This window comes from Trichechus manatus, unplaced genomic scaffold (genome assembly GCF_000243295.1).
Source record: "Trichechus manatus latirostris isolate Lorelei unplaced genomic scaffold, TriManLat1.0 scaffold00001, whole genome shotgun sequence".
Taxonomy (NCBI): domain Eukaryota; kingdom Metazoa; phylum Chordata; class Mammalia; order Sirenia; family Trichechidae; genus Trichechus; species Trichechus manatus.
The window spans coordinates 25,582,748-25,600,274 of record NW_004443937.1 but is presented as its reverse complement, the minus strand read 5'-3'; the positions used below and the strand labels follow the sequence as shown (position 1 = coordinate 25,600,274).

At 58.5% G+C, this 17,527-nt stretch overlaps 1 protein-coding gene across 1 annotated transcript; it reads right to left on the bottom strand.

Moving 5' to 3' along the window:
• Positions 1–773: 773 nt before the first annotated feature.
• On the bottom strand, positions 774–9,081 carry TMIE (transmembrane inner ear). Its single transcript, XM_004368462.1, has 4 exons — positions 8,986–9,081; positions 4,624–4,741; positions 1,196–1,345; positions 774–874 (listed from the first exon to the last, which is right to left on the bottom strand). Exons 1-4 carry the CDS (start codon positions 9,079–9,081, stop codon positions 774–776), a joined length of 465 nt encoding a protein of 154 aa, XP_004368519.1.
• Between the last annotated feature and the right edge of the window lie 8,446 nt (positions 9,082–17,527).

Here is a 17,527-nt window from a genome sequence, read left to right as displayed (position 1 = left end):
CCTCCTCCCACTGGCCTCAGCCCTCTGCTGACACACCCTGCAGCCTCCAGCCCTGAGCCCTGGTCTTCGTGGCAGGCCTCCCAGCAGCCTCGGCTCCAGCACAACATGGACACTAGAAGAGTGCCCTGATGCTTTGAGCTTGGTATCTGCTGGGCTGGGGTTCCTCTTTCTCTGGCGTCACCTCTGCTCAGTCCTCTGAGCCAGCCCCCTGCCAGGCTCGGGGCAGACCCTTCACCATCAGGGCTGCAACCTGGCTGAGTCTGAGAACCTCCTGCTGCCCCAACTTCCCTCAGCAACCCCTCTCCCCGCTCATAGCCAGTCTGGGTGTGGCCTCCCCATAACCCATCCAGTCAGCCATCCTCTTCCAGAGAGGGAGCCTCACATCCCACTACTCCTTCACAGCCACTGCTGTTCCTTGCAGAAGGGGTGGGACAGAGGCATGTCTGGGGTGGGGGAGAGCAGTGCGAGGAAACTCCACATCTGCAGAGGGACGTGGCCCCTGACCAATGTTGCCAAGGAGGGCAAGGCCACGCGGATGGGTGCAAGGAGCAGAGTCGGGCTGGGAGACAGGACACCTGGTGTAGTCTTGTCCCTGCCCTCGATAGGCCATGACAACTTGGCCTTAGGCCTTAGCTTCCCCTCTGAGCAGGGAGTGGATGTTCTGCAACCTCTGTGGTCCATGTCTGAGCTCAGAGTCCAAGATGCCTGGACCCTGGCCAGGGCTTGAGCCTGAGGGCCTGCCAGCCCCAGCTGCCATCTCCAGGAAGCCCTCCTCATTTCTCCCCTTTCTTTTTCTTGGCCTCATTCTTCTCATCCTCCTCTACCTTGATGGCCACTGTGTCCACGCTGTCCTTCTTCTTCTTCTTCTTATCCTCTGTGGGGTAAGGGAAAGAGGCCGTGTGGTAGGGGTGAGACAAGGTCCCGGGGCCCGGGGGCCTCAGGAGACGGTGGCACCAGAGCCTCCCGCAGCCTGTCCTTCTTCCAAACCTGTCCTACCTGGAGAGCAGGTGCTTTGTTTTACCTGCCTCATTCTGACCAATCTCTGTGCTCTGGTCTCCCAGGGCAGAGCCAGGGCCCCTCCCTAACCTGCTGTGGGTGGAGGGAAGGAATGGGGCAACTCTGGGCAGTGGGACTGAGGAACTGGCTGGCTCAGCAGGGTCCGATGGCGGCTGGGGTTGGGGCTGGGCTTCCTCACCTCCAGGGATTTCTGTGAGCTCGTTGAGGGGCGGCACAGTCTCCAGCTTGTCTGTGTACATCTTGGCAGCCTTCCGCTGCAGGTACCGGGCTTCAATCTCCTTCCGGGTCCGTGGCACACGACAGTTGAAGACGCAGCAGAGGGTGATAACTATAGGAAGGACAGAGCAGGCTTGGCTGGGCGCCGGGCCTCAAGACACCCCAGGAATGACACCTGAGCTTCATGCCTACTTCCATCCACCTCTGTGTCTCGGCCAAGAGACTGGCAGGAGGCACAGCATCCAAGGTGTCTCTCCTGAGCAGGGCTGGCTTCCTGCTTAGAAGGGCTTGTTTTTGATTTAACACTCTGCTGTCGCTATCTTACAATTCTTAATTTTCGAACAAGGAGCCTCGTATTTTCATTTTGCACTCAAAAATTATGTAGCCAGTCCTGTTCCTGGGGGTGTTTCTGACTACAGTTTCTGACTAGATAGAGAGTTCCTGGAGGGCAGGGAATGGAGCTGCCTCTTGACTCAAGCTACAGCTTCCTAGAGGCCCCTGTGCTTTGAACGTAGGCCTCTGGGCTCCCAGCGCATGCTAGTTTTTCCTCCCAGACTCCTGAGAGCAGGGCCAGAGCCGCCCCACACACCAAAGTACGTGGCTGTGTTCTCCTCAGCCTCCCTGAGGACAAGCCTGGCCGCCTCCTGGCTGGGCAGAGAGCTGGTGAGAGGGCACAGACGCTGTCCTGGGCGTTCACCTCGGAGGGAGTTATTCCAGGATCGGCTTTCCAACCAAAGACAGCTGTGCCCATGCCAGCTGGGCCAGGGCATGGAGCTGGCCTCTAGTGATGGGCAGGGCAGGGCTGCCAGGGCCTGGCTGGACCTAGTTTATTTTTCTAAGGCCCTCACAGTCTAACCACCTTGGCCCCAGCCCCAGGGGAGGGGATGGAGCTGGTTCCTATTATAAATCAGATGACCAGACATAACTTCCTGGCAGGCTCCTGGGGGCAGGAGGGCCCAGGCAGGGCAAGCCAGGACTATTTTGGGGAGGATGACTTAGACCTAAGTAGCCTGGGCTGGAGCAACCTCTGGGGTCATCTTGTGCAACTCTCTGCCTCAAGGCACAACAGTGCCCCCTTCAACCAAATATTGTGGCCCCATTGGGTCTCCCTCAGACACACAGAATGAAAGAAAAAAATGAATGAATGAGCAAATTAATGGATGGAATGGTCTTGGAGCCTTAGCTGCTGAGAACAGGACTGGATTCCTGAATGCATGGATGGGGGAGCCAACAGCATGCGGGCATGCTCTGGGGGGCTGCCCGGGGCTGGCCGTAGATCTGACAGCGCACCACTGTCCGGGGGTAGATGTGAGCAAACAGCAGGCCCTTCTTACCTGAAGAGTTGGGTTCTGGTCTTCTCCAGACCCTTATGTACATGCCCCAGGCCCAAGGTCGGTTCCCCACCCTGACCCTGCTTGCTGGGCCCCCTCTCCCAGCCACCTCACCAGGCACCTCCTCGGGCCCACGCCCACTCAGGCTCTCCTTGCAGGAGGCAGGAGCTTCAGACTTCAAAAGGAGTTCAGCAGGCAGCTGCTGGCAACCAGAGCAGGGCTCACACTCCAGCCTGCCCCTCCCAGCCTGGCCTCAAAGAAGGGGAGAAACAAAGTGCCTCAGAGCAAGTTTCGGGGCCCAGGCAGGGGCTTGAAATGTGAGGTCCCTGGAGGCACCCCCTCCAGCCCCTCTCTCCAAGGGGCTCTGGTGGATGTCCATGAACAGCCCCACCACCCAGGCCCCAGCTGACAGGCAGCAGGAAAGATCTGTGTCCTCCCCAGGAGATGGGGGCCGGGCCACTCGGACTTCTAGCGTCATGCACTGGGCAATAACAAGCACTGACCTGCTGCTCAGGGGGCTGGGAGACTATCTCTTTCCTTTCTAGGAAATGGGGTTGGGGTAGGGGTTGTCTGTGTGGTTGACATTCAAGTATCTCTTCGGGTCCCAAGCTATAACTTTCTTGTATGGCTCCAAGCACCTTCACCATCTTGGGCCAAGTGGAACCCGAGAGGTCACTGTGTGTCTTGAGGCCCACAGTGCCCTCATCCCTCTCCATGGGGTGCCCCAGAGCTTCTCCCTGTGCCTGCACCCTAGTTGCTGGGCGCCTGTAGGGCACGTGCCCACCCTACTCTGCCTCTTGGGGCCAGGCGTTTCCCCTTCTCTGGACACCTGGGCTGAGCTGCAGCCACACTTATCTGTCTGAGGGTCCACCACTGAAAGGCCTGACTGCTTCTTGGCCTTGGCTGTGAACAAAATTCAGCCTCTTGTTCAGTTCCCTGCCCCCACCCCAGCTGTGGAGAGATGGCAGTGAGTAGGGGGAGGAGGGAAGCTCTTTTCTTGCAGGGAGGGCGCTTTGTCTCCAGGACAAGCACATGCAGATCAGATGTCCATGTCTCCCTCAGAGCCCCCCTCCCCCCATCTGGATGGGCCGTCTGTGGCTTGCCCTGCCTTCCCAGGGACCTCATCTCCGGACAGCTCCAGCTGGAACTTGGATGCAGCTTCCGCCTCCCACCCAGGAAGCACTCAGTAAATGTGCTATATAGGACATCGAGACTGTCCAGCCTCTGCTCACACCCTCCCTCTGCCGGGACCGCCTTTGCAACCGTCCCCTGGCAAACCCCACCAATCCTCCCAGGTGCAGCTCAGAGGACCCCTACTTTATGAAGGCTTTGTGGGAGTGGGCTGTCTCCTCCCTCAACACCCCCCCAACACACACTCTCCTTGTGCCCTGTGGGAACCCCCATCAGACCTCACTCCGTGCCCTGGCAGCCTCCTCCACCCCTTTCCGACCTCCAGACTCCCACTCCAGGAGGAGGGCCGAGGGGGGCAGCCAAGTCCGCTTCTGTGGTGGCTTTGCACCAGCAGCTCCCAGTCCCCAGGAGAGGAACAGGTCTCCTGCTTTTAATTGAGGCGAGTGTGAGTCATCCCCGGGAAATGGTATTTGACAAGGCAGCGTTGGAAGCCTGGGAGCTGCATCTGCTGGGCGTCTGGGGCGCCTCTGGGCTGAGTTGCAGCCCTGGGTGGCTTTGCTGGGGCTCCTGGGTGTGGGTCCTTTAAGCGGGCCAGACTGCAGGAAAAGCATCAGGAGGCCAGCGATAGGGAAAAATGACACGTCGTAGTTTCCGTGGAGTCCCCTGTAATTACCATAATTGCTGTGTGGCTGCCTCCCTGGTCCAGCAGAATACTTCAGGTCACTACCGGCCCATCAGCCCTCCGTGGGGACTTTGTGTGAACCAGGGGAGGTGCCAGAAACCATGGTGGGCCTCCTGTGGGCGCCTGGCCTGCTTACACTGCCCGGAATTGCTGCTCTGAGCCCGCAGGGGTGCTGTTTAGGAGGGCGGGGCTGGGGTGCTGTGTTCCGTTGTGGTGTGGCAGGGAGGGCGGAGAGCAGCTACTCACTGATGGACAGCACGAAGAGCGAGAAGATGCCCACCACGTGCCACAGGCGCATGTCCCAGAACACCACGGTCTCCTTGGTCAGCGGGGGCGGTTTGGGCTTGGGCGGGGCCGTACTGGGCTGCGGGTTGGGAGACAGGGGAGTGAGCAAGGCAGGGACCAGCAGGCTGGGACTCCCCAGGTTCCAGTAAGGGCTCAGCCCAAACATTTCAGAATCCCCTAGAATCAAGTGCCATAGACATTCATACCCAACACCCTTGATCTTGGGACGTTCCAGATTTAAAACAAGAGAACTGAGCACAACAGCAGAACCACAGAGCCAAGGACTTAGCGAGTATGGTTGATGCTTGGGGAAACTGTGGCTGGGAAGGGCAAACGTGGACAGCATGTCCCAGCCAGGTTCAAGGCCCCTTTGAGAAGGCTTTGGGTCTCCTCCTTTCCATTCCTGGGCCACACACAGATGGGGGTCTCAGGACCAAGGCCAGAGACAAGGCAAGGCCTGTGCTGTGTGGGGGACTGGCTTTGCCCTCGAGTCTCCTCAGTGTAGGGTGGGGATGTGGAGTTGGGAGCCAGGGCCATGCAGCTCTGCCGCCTGGCCAGGACCCCCACCAGGTGATCTCAAACAGTCACCTTTCCTCCTGGGAGTCACTCTCCTCTGACCTGAAGGCTGAGCCAAAGTCCTCACACTGCACAGGGCTAAATAAATAAATAAATAAATTGTCCTCAATGCGGCAGCGACATCTGCGGGCCAAAAGATGTAAGGGCAGCTGGAGCGAGCCTGAGCTGAACACAGGCAGTCACTTGCCCAGTAGGACGGGACTCTACTACCATGGGGGTCACAGGGAACATGGCCCTTCCCTAGGGGTCTGAGATAGCATGACCTTGCTATGAGGGTCGGAGATGACATGACCTTTCCCTGAGGGACTGTTGGGACACAGCCCTACCTTGAAGGTCTGAGGTGACAAGACCCTGCCCTGGGAGTCTAAAGGGACATGGTCCAGTCTTGGGAGTCTGAGGGAACATGGTCCTCCCTAGGGATCTGAGGGGACACAGTCATGCTCCGGGATTGGAGGGGGAGGTTTGGGGGAGGACATGGCCCTGCTCTGGGGGTCTGAGGGGACACAGCCCAGCTCCAGAGTTTGAGGGGACAGGCCCTGCTCTGAGGGTCAGAGGGAACACAACTTTGCACTGGGAGTCTGAGGGGATACAGCCCTATCCTGTGGGTGGACAGAGGCATGGCTCTGCCTTAGGGGTCCGAGGAGACACAGCCCTGCCTGGGGTCTGAGTGTACTTATAGGGAGACATGACCCTGCCCTGGAGTCTGAGGGGACACAGTCCTGCCCAGGGGTCTGAGTGTACTTATAGGGGGACATGACCCTGCCCTGGAGTCTGAGGGGACACAGTCCTGCCTGGGGGTCTGGGGGAACACAGTCTTGCCCAGGGTCTGAGTGTAGTTATAGGGGGACATGACCATGCCCAGAGATACTCCCCTGCCTTGGAGGTCTGATGGGACACAGCCCTACCATGGTGATCTGAAGAGATATAGCCCTGTCCTGGGGGTTGGAGGGGAACCCAGTTCTACCCATGGGATATGAGGGGACACAGCCCTACCCCAGTTTCTGAGTAAACATGGTCCTGCTTTGAGGGTCTGAGGAGACACGGCCCTGCCCTTGGGTCTGAGTAGATATGGCCCTGCCCCGAGGGGTTTAAGCAAGACCTGTCCCTGACCTGTGGAGCTGCGACATATATGATCCTATCTTGGTCACCAAGGTTTGCTGGGAGGTGTGGATGGGGGTCAGTGCTCAGAAGGAAAGAGGACCCTGAGGCATCTGTGCAATACGTTGTCCCCTGATGATTAAACAAATAAACATAGACACAAGGAGTCCCTTCTGGATCTCCGGGAAAGACAGGCAACCCACAGTTCAACCATCCACCATTCATTCCTCTGGTCTGTAAACTTGCATTGGGCACCTACCACGAGCCAGGTACTTCCTCATCTAACAAACAGGCCCCTCAGCATGGGTTGGAGACGCTCGGAGAATATGAGAGACCTGTCCCAGGTAACCCAGGGGACCTGTGTGCCTGGGATTCGTACATGATTCCCTGGATCTTTTCTCCTCACCAGGGTGAACTAGGTGGAAGCCTTCTTTTCTCTCGGCCTCATTTTATCCATCTGTAACTTGAGTTGGGTGGTCCCAGGGGTCTCCGTGGAGCTCTCTCTAACCAACCAGAGTGGTAACATTGATGTCAAAATACCCCTCCTTGGCATCATCCCAGAGAACTGGACTCACATGTGGGGTCAGACACATACGTGGGGTCGGGGAACCCGAGTGTGGGATTAGGCACGTGGTTCAGGCATCCATGTGTGAGGTTGGACACACATGTGAATTCCAGGTTCGTGTGTGGGGTCAGGCACATGTGTGCAGGTTAGGGCACATGTGTGGGGTCGAGCACATGCCGTGGCATCTGGGCCAGGGCCTGGGCAGTGGTGGGGTTCCCTGATTCTAAGGCCCAGTAGGTTGGTTTGGCTGGGTTGTTTAACTGGAAGACACCGAGGGCCAGAGTAAAATTCTCAGATTTTGAGCCTAGTTGGCTGAGAGGTCACTTCCAACATGTTCTTGTCCTAGCCTTTTTCTGGTGGAGCTGGGCCTAAACTCTCACCCCTGATAAGGGTCTTGGGTGTAGGGTAATGGGAACAGCTGTGCTGACAAGGAATAGCTGGGCATCTCCTCATGATGGGTACTGCTGGGGGTCTGAACCCTGAAGTTTGGAGGCCCCACCTCCATCAGAGGTTCACAGCCTGATGAGAGGGTGATGTCTGCAGGGCTGCTGTGGGAGGCGCCATGGACCCCAGCCCTGCCCCTCTCTTTGGTGCTTCCCAGGATCTCCAGGGGTAGGTCTGGCCTTGCTCAGACTGTAGGCAGATGGCAGACAGATGGACTCCAAATGTAATTCCCCCTGATGAGCTGGGGGAAGACATGTTCCTGGGGGGTGGGAGAGAGTCCTTGGCTCAGAACTGACTTGACCCCCCACCCCCAGCCTTCTGCCTGCTCTCAGTCCAGCTCAGTTTCTGCACCCGAAGTCTTAAGGCAGCCAGAGAGGGGACCGAGTACAATCCTTGGAGGTCAAGCCAGCCGGGGTCCCCTTACAAGGACACTGGAGCTGACACCTGACCCCAGCCCAGCCTCCTGGGCATGTCCCCCTGGTCAGATTCAGTGACAGGCTAGCATCAGGGTGTAGGGCTCTGTCCCCATGTCCTCCTCAGACCCTCCAGTCAGAGCTGTGTCCCCTCAGACCCCCCCAAGTTACCTACCCCTACCCCTCCTGTCCCCCAGCACCTCCCCTGAAGGCTTACCTGGGTGCTTCACTCTGTCTCTAGCATTTCTGTTTGTCTGAGCTGCCTGCTTCTCCTCTGCCCCTTCGTGCCGACACCCCATCCCTCCTCTTCCCTGGCCCTGGCTCTTACCTTCTCCTCCAGAATTCTGGATCTGGTCGGCTGCCTCCCCTTTTTGGCTCCCCTTCCAGGGCCAGCAGGAGCAGGGTGCAGAGGGGGCCAGGGACACTGCAGATGGCTTCCCCCGCCCACAGTCCGTCCTCACCCCAGCCAGGCTCCTGACCAACCACCCGCAGCCACTCTCCTCACCACTTCCTGGCCTATCTCAGCAGCTCCTCCCAGCTCTCCCAACTATGTGCCCACTTCCAGTTTACTCTCAGAAAACTTCACTAGCTCCTGTTATTACCAGGACTGAGTCACACCCCTGTTCCTCTTCCAATCTACTCTCAGAAACCTTCACTAGCTCTGGGTACCACCAGGACCAAGTCAGACCCCCAGTCCCTGGGTTGTGCCCGGTCTACCCCTTGCCTCCTGGGCCAGGTGCTCCCCATGGAATTGAGCTCAATAAATGGCTGCCTGGTAAAGGGTGTCCTCACCCCCACCCCACCTTTTTGCTTGGAATGCCTTCAACTCCTTCCCAAGGCTATGTCTCCCCCATTAAACAGGGGTCCCTGGAGGATCTCCAGAGTCAAAGGCTGTGCTTCTTCCATCAGCCCTTAAGACCAGAGTCCCTGTCCTCACATCAGACCAAGGGCTGGAGAACAGGGGCTGAGCCTCCCTCATCAGACTAAGGTTCCTGTGATAAGGGCTGTGACCCCCATATCAGGCCAGGGACCCTAAGATCAGGGGCTGAGTCTCCCCAACAGCCTGGGAGCGCTTATGGCAGGGCTGGGTCCCCGACTAGGCTGGGTGTCCTAAGGCAAGAGAAAAGGCAAAAGGCAGCTCCCGGTTAGAAAGAGGCCTCCCCCACCCCCTCACCCCCCGCCTGGACGGTGACTGCTGCCCAGACCCCTCCGCGCCCCCAGCCTCACCTCCACCAGCTGCCCGGCGACCCCCGCGAGGCAGACCCCCAGCGCGGCGGAGCCCAGCGCCCAGAGGCGCCCCGCACCCCGCAGCTGCCCCGCCATCTTCCGCCGCGCCCGCCGGCTCAGCTGCAGGTTGTGGGAGCCAGTGATGGACGGCCGGGGCGGGCTGGGCCCGGTGACGCCCCCTAGGCAGCCGGCGTTCAGCAACGCGCTCCAGCCGCGGACGGCGAAAGGGCATCATTTATTCATCGTCGGTTTCTGGTTCCTGTGCGGGTGGAGGGGCCCGGGGAGCGCGCGCTAGGCCTGCCCCCTCCCGGGAGATCGGACCCCAGAGGTGCCCCCTCCCCCGCCAGGCATCTCTGTACCCTCACCCGCAGAACATGACAGACACTGGGGTGGAGGGAGAGGGAGGGCAGACGGGGCTCAGGGTCCTTGAACAACAGGTACCCCCTCCCTTCACCACTGGGACCTCAGTTTCTTCTTCTGGGACAAGGGGAGGGGCTGGAATCTGCTGATCTAGGAGGCCCTCCCCGTTCTGACGTTCTGAATTTTAAGAACCTGCTGGCCACAGGTTGGGGGGGCCATGGCAGGCAGGTTGCCATGGTGACAGGCGCTCAGGGATGTCCTGGGCTTTCTGGGCTGGCTTCCTGCCCAGAGGAGGCTCTGGTCGCCCTGGACACCAGAGCTGAGGGGGTGGGGTTGGGGGGTGGGGAGGAGACGGGAAGGGGATGGTATATTCTGAGCCTCCAGCTTCGATGCTGTGGAAGGTTCCTGAAACAGCCAGCATCTTCTGCCCTTTGGGACAGGACGAGCTCCCAAGGAAGGGGCTACAGGACCATTTTCTGACCCTGGCTGACCCTTGACCTCTATCCCAGCCTGAGCCCTAATCCTGATCCAAACCTTAAGGTCTAAGCTATGACTCCTACCTCAGATTGAACCCAGCTCACACTGCAATCTGATCCTGGCCTCAGGGTGAGACTTGACAACCCAGGGGTGCAGGGAGGATATGAGGAGGTTTTGCCTTTCCGCTTACCCTGTAGATCCAGAGCTGTGTGGGGCTCCAGCCTGGAGTGGAGGTGCCACAGTTGGGTAAGGACTAAGGCGGGCAGCAGCGTGGAGCAGGGGCCAGCGCAGACACCTGCAGGCCTCAGGGCCAGGAGAGGACAGGCCAGGCAGGATAACAGTAAGAAGAGTGGGGGGCCTGGGAGACTCCTCTGTCCATCCTCCCTTCTTGCCTCCTTTACTTCCTCCCTCCCTCCTTCCCTCCCTCCCTTCCTTCCACTATGATTTATCTCCTGCCTGCTGAGTGCTCGGAGGGGCAGGCCAGGTGTTGGACCCTGCAGTTTGCTCTACTCTCCCCTCCACCGCCAAAGACACTCGTGGAGACCTGTGCAGGCTGTGGTGGCCTGGTTCCCTCTGGCAAAGCCTCCTTGGGCCTGTCCTCAGAACTGGGGACACTGTAGATCGAGAGCCTTATGGGGCTCCAGCCCAGAGTTGCCACAGTTGGGTAAGGACTAAGGCAGACGGCAGGATAGAGCAGGGGCCAACACTGACACCCGGAGGCCTCAGGCCAGGCAGGAAAGCCGCCAGCAAAGGACGGGGGACCCACTGAGGAGACTGGGCTGGGCTACAGTCACCTTGCTCCTCGTTAGTGGGTGGTAAAGTCTGGGGAGTGGGTAGGAAGGGCCACCCCATCCTCCCCAACCTTGCCCTGGCCAGGCAACCAGGAAATTCACTAAAGCCCAAGTCCCTCCCAGCAGTCTCCACACCCCTCTTCCTCATGCTGTTGATCACCGGCCAGGCTAGAGAAAGCCACACTGGCCAGCCAGCAAGGTCACCCTTGGGACATGGGGTCAGAGAGGCTGTGGATGACCTGGCGGCAGGTTAGATGAGCCTGACTGTGGCCATGAGCAAACCATTATTCCTCTCTGCCTCAGTTTCCTCAATTGTGGGATGGGAAGGGTAATAGTCCCATCACAGGGTTGATGTGAGGCTTATATGAAATAACAAATATGGGTGTGCTGAGTAAATACTCACAGGGCACTTACAGGGCATCCACTCGAGGTTCAGCCTGGGAGTATTATTGTTTCCTGTAAAGTTCATTGTCTTTCCGTTCATCAAGAAGTAGGGCATGCTCAATGAAGACATCTGAAAGGGAAAAAATTACTCATGTTCCCTGAGAGAGCCGCTGCTCCACGTAGGTTCCACTTCCCTGCACTCCTGTTGAACGAAGCCGAGATCTCACTGTGTACAATTATCGCCCACCTTTCGTACCCAGAGCTTCTTACCCACCACAAGCACCCTAGATGCCCCACCCCACTGTCGGATACTGTCACACAGGCTTCGAAGTCAAGCTTATTCAGCTTTAAAGTAACTGGGGGGTCCCGAAATCTTAGGTGCAGCTTTAAGTGTTAATAACCTCAAAAGTGACAAAGAAACATCATTGGAAAGCTGAATTATTTAAATTTTCTTTTTTGCCCTCTGTAGATGGCAAAAAGTGGCAAAAAAAATGAGAAAGCTTTTATTAAAAATTCAGAATACTAAGTAAGTGTAAAGAAAATTTAAATAAACTTTCAAATCATGTTTCTTATAAATTGGTAGCTTTATACTTCTGAAGTTACTAAAGCTCAAAATTGCTGTAAGACTTTTGGGACGCCATTCGTATTGACATCTGTGAGCTGGGTGGGCTCCTTAACCTCCCCAAGCTTCCATCCCCATCTGTAAAATGAATGTAGGGATGAATGAATGAATTGAGGGAGTCCCTGGGTGGCACAAACGATTAAGGGCTTGACTATTAACTGGAAGGTTGGTCGTTCGAACCCACCCAGAAGCACCTCAGAAGAAAGGCCTGGCGATCTGCTTCTGAAAGGTCCCAGCCTTGAAAACCCTATGGAGCAGTTCTACTCTGCACACATGGGGCCCCCATGAGTCAGGATCGGCTCAACAGCAACTGGTTTGGTGTTTTGCTTTGTTTCTAACAGTATATGGCTCTGCACATCACAAGCCTTCAGCTTGTCATTATGATTATTACTGTGATTGTTATTAAGGCTGTAATATTCCACAGCATAAAAACCCAGAGGACATTGGTGGCTCAGTAGTAGAAATCTTGCCTTCCGTGTGGAAGACCTAGGTTCAATTCCTGGCCAACGTATCTCAGGCAAAGTCACTACCCAGTGGAGGCTTGTGTGTTGCTATGATGCTGAAGAGGTTTCCATGGAACTTTCAGATGGACTAGGAAGAAAGACCTGGTGATCTACTTTGGAAAATCAGCCAGTGAAAACCCTATGGATCACAACGGTCTGATCTGCAACCGATCCTGGGGATGGTGCAGGACTGGGCAGCATTTTGTGCATGGGGTTGCCATGAATCAGGGGCTGACTCGATGGCAGCTAATAAGGTAAAATCCCAGCAACACCTTGCTCAATCAATGTCCTACATTTAGGGTGTCTCCAATTTTTCAGTATTAAACACCTCACTGAGACATCCTGAAAGCCAAAGACTTCTCCATTTTGGAGGGCTTTTCAGTTTCTGGCGTGGCTTACTCTCCCGTTACTCTTGAGGAATTGAGGCCCCGAGAAGGGTGTGCCCTGCCTAAGGTCACACAGCCACTGGGACCTCAAACTCTGTTTTCTGCCCCCAGTCCAGGGCTCTGCCCACTGCCTGGTACTGTTTCTGCTTCTTATGAGGCCCCCACAGCCCCCTGCATCCCTCTGCCCCAGTTGGGCCCACCAGGTCTGGGGAGGGGGAGCTCTGGGCCACCATAGCTCCCCAGCCTGACTCCCCCGGAAGACAGTGTCCCCTCCACTCACGATGGTATGAAGTCTGGCCTGCGGAGCCCTGCTTGTCCCTTGTGTACTATGTTTAGCTCCTGCATGTTTCTGGGGGGACTAGCCTCCAGAGTCCCCGGGTTGGAAGCCACGGGCTGAGGCAGTGGGAGGTAGACAGCTCTCTCCTGGAACCAGAAACCCCAAACCTTAATGTCCAGCTCAGTGGAAGCCAGGGGTAGGGAGCAGGGATCGTCACCCCCCACCAGTCACAGAGCCAGGTTGGATCCGGGGCACCACTGACTCAGCCTGGGGTGAGGGTGGGGTCTGGGTAACCTGGGCCTGTGACACAGTGCCTGGGGCCTGCTGGGAGCTGGCTGTTCCTGACCTTGTTGGCTCCAGGCCTGGCCCAGAAAAGCTCTGGAGTTGGGCCTGGCTTGGGTCAGACCCTGTGTGTGCATGAGTATGTGCTTGTGTGCACGGGCACTTGTGTACATGGGAATGTGTGCATTTCTACACACGGCTCTGTGTGTGTCTCAGTGTCTCCAAATCACGGACACCATGGATATACATGTGTGTGTTCCTTGGAGTGATGTGTAAGTCTGTGTCCATGTGGATGTGCAACCAGAGTTGTGCAACATGGAGGCTTTGCCCGTGGGCTCGACAGAGGGCCATGGGCTCAAGTGTGGGTGCATGCCACATTCTCGTGACTTTGGAATTGCATGTGTGTGCAGGGGGCGTGAGAGGGGTGTGAGCTGGTGTGTACACATTTATGGCTGGATTGGGTAGGGCCCCTTGGATAGGGTGCAGGGGGCCAAGGGCAGATAGACCCAGTGGAGACACTGCCAGGGGCCCTGAGGCCCCAGCTGGCCCCAAGCCAAGGACATGCCGGGAAAGAGGCTGGGCAGTTCTTGCCCCTTTTGGCAGATGATAAAACTGGGGCTTGGAAACGCCTGTGATGTCGCCCAGTGATGGAGAGTGGGTGGGGCAAGACTGGCCCCGAGCCTAGAGCTCAGCCAGCTTTCCAGTTCCCCTAGATGTCACCAAGCAGAAAGTCTGGGCTCTAGAGAGGAAGCTGAGGGAGCCCTCCCTTCCTGCCTGAGCCCAGGAAGCACTACTTTCCCTCAGCTCCATATACAGACGGGGAAACTGAGACCTCTCAGGGATGAACTGGCCCAGAGATGCCCAACAAAACAAGATCAGACCCCTCCTGCTCAGGGCCCTGCCCTGGCCACTTGTTTGTCTGCATACTCCCGGCCATACTCCAGCCCTTGGCCCTCCCTCCCAAGCCCAGAAACCCCTTCTGCCTCTGCCCCTGCCCATATCATGTCCCAGGGGCCCCATAGACCTGTCAAGACCCTGTTCATCCTTGAAGGAGTCTCTTGAACCCACTAAGACTTCCCATCCCCACCCCTCCAGAGCCTCACATAACCCCTATGAAGAAGGCACAGCCAAGGCCATTTCACCAGCAGGGACGCTAAGGCTCAGGGGGGCCACACTCTGCCCATAGCCACACAGCAAGAGGAAGGCAGCACAAGTTTCCATACCAGACCCCTTTTCAGCATGGTCTGCTGCCTCCCACTGCCCCACAGCCACAAGGGGTCCCCACAGGGAAGATCCTGGAGGCCTGTTTAGAACTTGGAGCCTCGGTTCCATGCCACCGGCTGCGGTGGTGGCTCTGCCTGGCTGTGCTGGTTCCGGAGACTCAGGGAGACCAAGTGCCCACAGCCCAAGGGTGGGGGCAGACAGTCACAAAAGCCATCAGGCGTGTGAACAGGAAAAGCAAAAGCAAAACCAAACCCACTACCGTCGAGTTGATTCCGACTCACGGCAACCCTACAGGACAGAGCAGAACTGCCCCCATTGGGTTTCGTAATTTTTACGAAAGCGGGCTGCCACATCTTTTTCCCATGGAGGGCCTGGCGAGTCTGAACTGCCGACTTTTTGGTTAGCAGCTGAGTGCTTTAACCACTGCACCACTAAGTCTCCGTGAACAGGGAAAAACACCTGTTGCCGTTGAGTCGATTCTGACTCATAGTGACCCTATAGGGAAGGGCAGGTCTAATGCCCAGATGGGGGAGGGCGTTGCAGAAGGCCTAACTCCTGCAGAAGGGTGAGCTACATTAGCCTGTGAAACCAGCAGGAAAGGCAGGAACCGCATGCAAGACAGGGATCATGGTCCGTGTGTGGAATGCCATTCCATGTGAGGGGTGGGCTGTGAGGCCAGAGGGCAGGAGGCGGGCAGGGACCCATGGGGCAGGGCCTTTGGTGGGAACCCCTCAGGCTGCTGGAGTTCTGGAAGGGGGAGAGGCTGAGGCTGGAAAGGGGTGGCCAGAGCTAGGGCAGATGCCAGTTTGGGTCACTATGTGGATGAAGAAAGGGGGCGGGGACCTCTCCAGGGTGAGAAGCAATATGCAACAAGAAGGTAATGTCACCTGGGACATGCAGATCTCCCAGGCGAGGGGTCCAGGGGTGAAAACTCCCCAAACCTGGGGGTGAATGTGGAGGGCAGCCCAGGGGGACGTGGAAGAGGGCTGAGGTCGGCAAGCCCCAGGCCCCCTGTTACCTCTGCTGGGGATCTGTCTTCAGGCTGGCAGAATGGGGGCGGCCTCGGACTTGAGCAGGGCGCTGGTGAGACCTTTCTGCTCTTCCATTGTCCCCTCTGGACCTGGGCCTCTTTGCCTCATCAGCTGTGGAAGGGGCAGAGGCGACCCAGCGACGCCGGTCAGTCCCTGGATCCTGTCTGCCATGGGAAGTGGTGGGGGACTGGACTGTTGATCAGAGGGGGACCGGGCGGCAGCCAGCGGGCTTCTTTGTTACAGGCTTGAGCCATGGTCCCTCCCCTTCCCGGGAGGTCCGGAATAGGCTTCTGCCATCCTTTCCAAGGTCGCAGGCCTTGGTGCAGAAAACTGCCGCCTTCACGGTCCACTGGGCCATGATGAGACTCAGGACTGGGGTGGGGGGAGTCTCCCCAAGGTCAGTGGGGAGTGGCGGCCGTTCTACCCCTCTAGCTACAAGCTTCACTGACCCACCCAGCGCTCCACTTGAGCCGGCCCCTGTGGCTCAGTGCGGCTCGGGGAGGTCAAGAGGCTGCACCCCATACCCGCAGAGAGTCACAGTCAGTGAGCCAGGGGGACGCCAGGAGAGGGGGGCCGCTGGGACGAGGAAACGAGGCCGCTGTCCAGAAAAGCCCTCTCTCCTCTGAACGCTTGCGCGGGAAACGAGGCGGCAGAGGCGAGCCTGGGTGCGTGTGTTCTCGGGAGGGGGTCAAGCCCCAACCTTCCCCAGCTCCCTCTCCACCTGCTGGGTCCTAGGAGTCTTGGGACGCCGGAGGACGCCGGAGGACGCCGGAGGACGCCAGAGGGAGACCTCAGGCAGGACCTCGGGCGCCGGGGCTGACAGGCGCCGCGTCCCGCCTCCTGCGAGGCGGGCCCTTTGGCCCCGCGCCCACAGCACACCCGAGGCGGGGCGGCCGGGTGGGGGCGGGGCCGGCGCCGAGGCGCAGGGAGAGGGTGGGGCGGAGGCGAGCGAGGAGCCGCTCTGGGCCGCCCCGCGGGGCACCCGCACAGCGCAGGTAAGGGCGGAATGGAGGGAGAGCGTCTGTGGGTGGGGTCCTCTGCTCTGCGCTCGGGTTCGGGGCTCTCGGGCCGCCGCGTCGCTGTCCCTCCACGACGCCTCAGTACCCTGCGGGACTCACACCCGGCCGTCCGAGTTCGTCGGAAGACCCCCCTTCGTCCCAGGGAACTTTACAGCGTCGTCCTCCCTGCCCTGTCGTCAGCGGCTCAGACTTAGTGGCGGCGCAGGCCAGCACTCCGGGGTCGTGCACGGCACGAGCGCAGTGCCGGATGCCTGGCCCTGGCCGTGGTGCGAGGGCAGCGGAGCCTCATCCAGCCTGCCAGCCTGCCAGGAGGAGGTGACGCGGGACTGGGCAGGGCGGAAGGGCTGGAACAGAGAAAGCCAGTAGGTGGTGTTGCCCGAAGTGAGAGCAGCGTGGGCAAATGCTTGGCGGCTGGAAGAGGATAGCGGGTTTGGGAAACCCTGCGTGTGCCCGGGCGGGGAGAGGAAGGAAAGCTGTCTGTCACGTACGCTACTGGAGAGATTTGGAGGTGGAATGCGTGCGTCTAGGGCAAGATGCTGGGAACCACGGAGGTGCTGAGGGGAGGGGCCTAGGTGGGGACTGTGCAGGGGCAGCTGCGACAGCTCAGCCCCTCCCTGCACTGTCCAACACTGGGCGTGCTGGTTGATCAAGGGGCCTCCAGGAAAAAAGCCTCCACAGCAAACAGAGCTTCTCTGCCTGTCCAGACCAGGAAATACCAGAGTGGGTGCCATGCCAGGGTGCGGCTGAGGTGCCAGGCCTGGGAGAGGGCAGGGGGAGGCCTCAGTGACCTTCCTGGGAGGGACCCAGGTGTGGACAGAGGCCAGGAATGCAGGGGAGAGAGCAGATCTGGCTGCTGGTTAGATTGCCACAGGGACAGGCAGCTGACTCACCTGGGCATGCCAAGACTCACCCTGCCCCATGGTGAGCATCAAGGTGCCTGGGGACGAGGTAGGTGTCTGGATCCTGCCAGGAACTGCTGTGTGCCCTCCGGTGAGACACACAGCCTCTCTGAGCCACCGAGCTGATTTGAGCCTGGTGAGGCTGGGTCTGAGCCCTGCATGTGCTCTACAGATAGTGTCTCTGGGCTCTCCTGTCCTTCCTGGGCCTCAGTTTCCCCCATGTGTACATCACGTGCAGTTGCCATTAAGGAACCTTTGCCGACTGGAGGGAGGGAGAGAATGAGAGG

Excerpts from the sequence above, each read along its gene's own strand:
- TMIE (XM_004368462.1), bottom strand. The coding sequence starts at position 9,081 with ATGGCGGGGCAGCTGCGGGGTGCGGGGCGCCTCTGGGCGCTGGGCTCC. Across the intron at positions 4,742-8,985 it reads TCGCCGGGCAGCTGGTGGAG|CCCAGTACGGCCCCGCCCAA; the intron begins GTGAGGCTGGGG and ends CCCAACCCGCAG. Across the intron at positions 875-1,195 it reads GCTCACAGAAATCCCTGGAG|AGGATAAGAAGAAGAAGAAG; the intron begins GTGAGGAAGCCC and ends CTTACCCCACAG.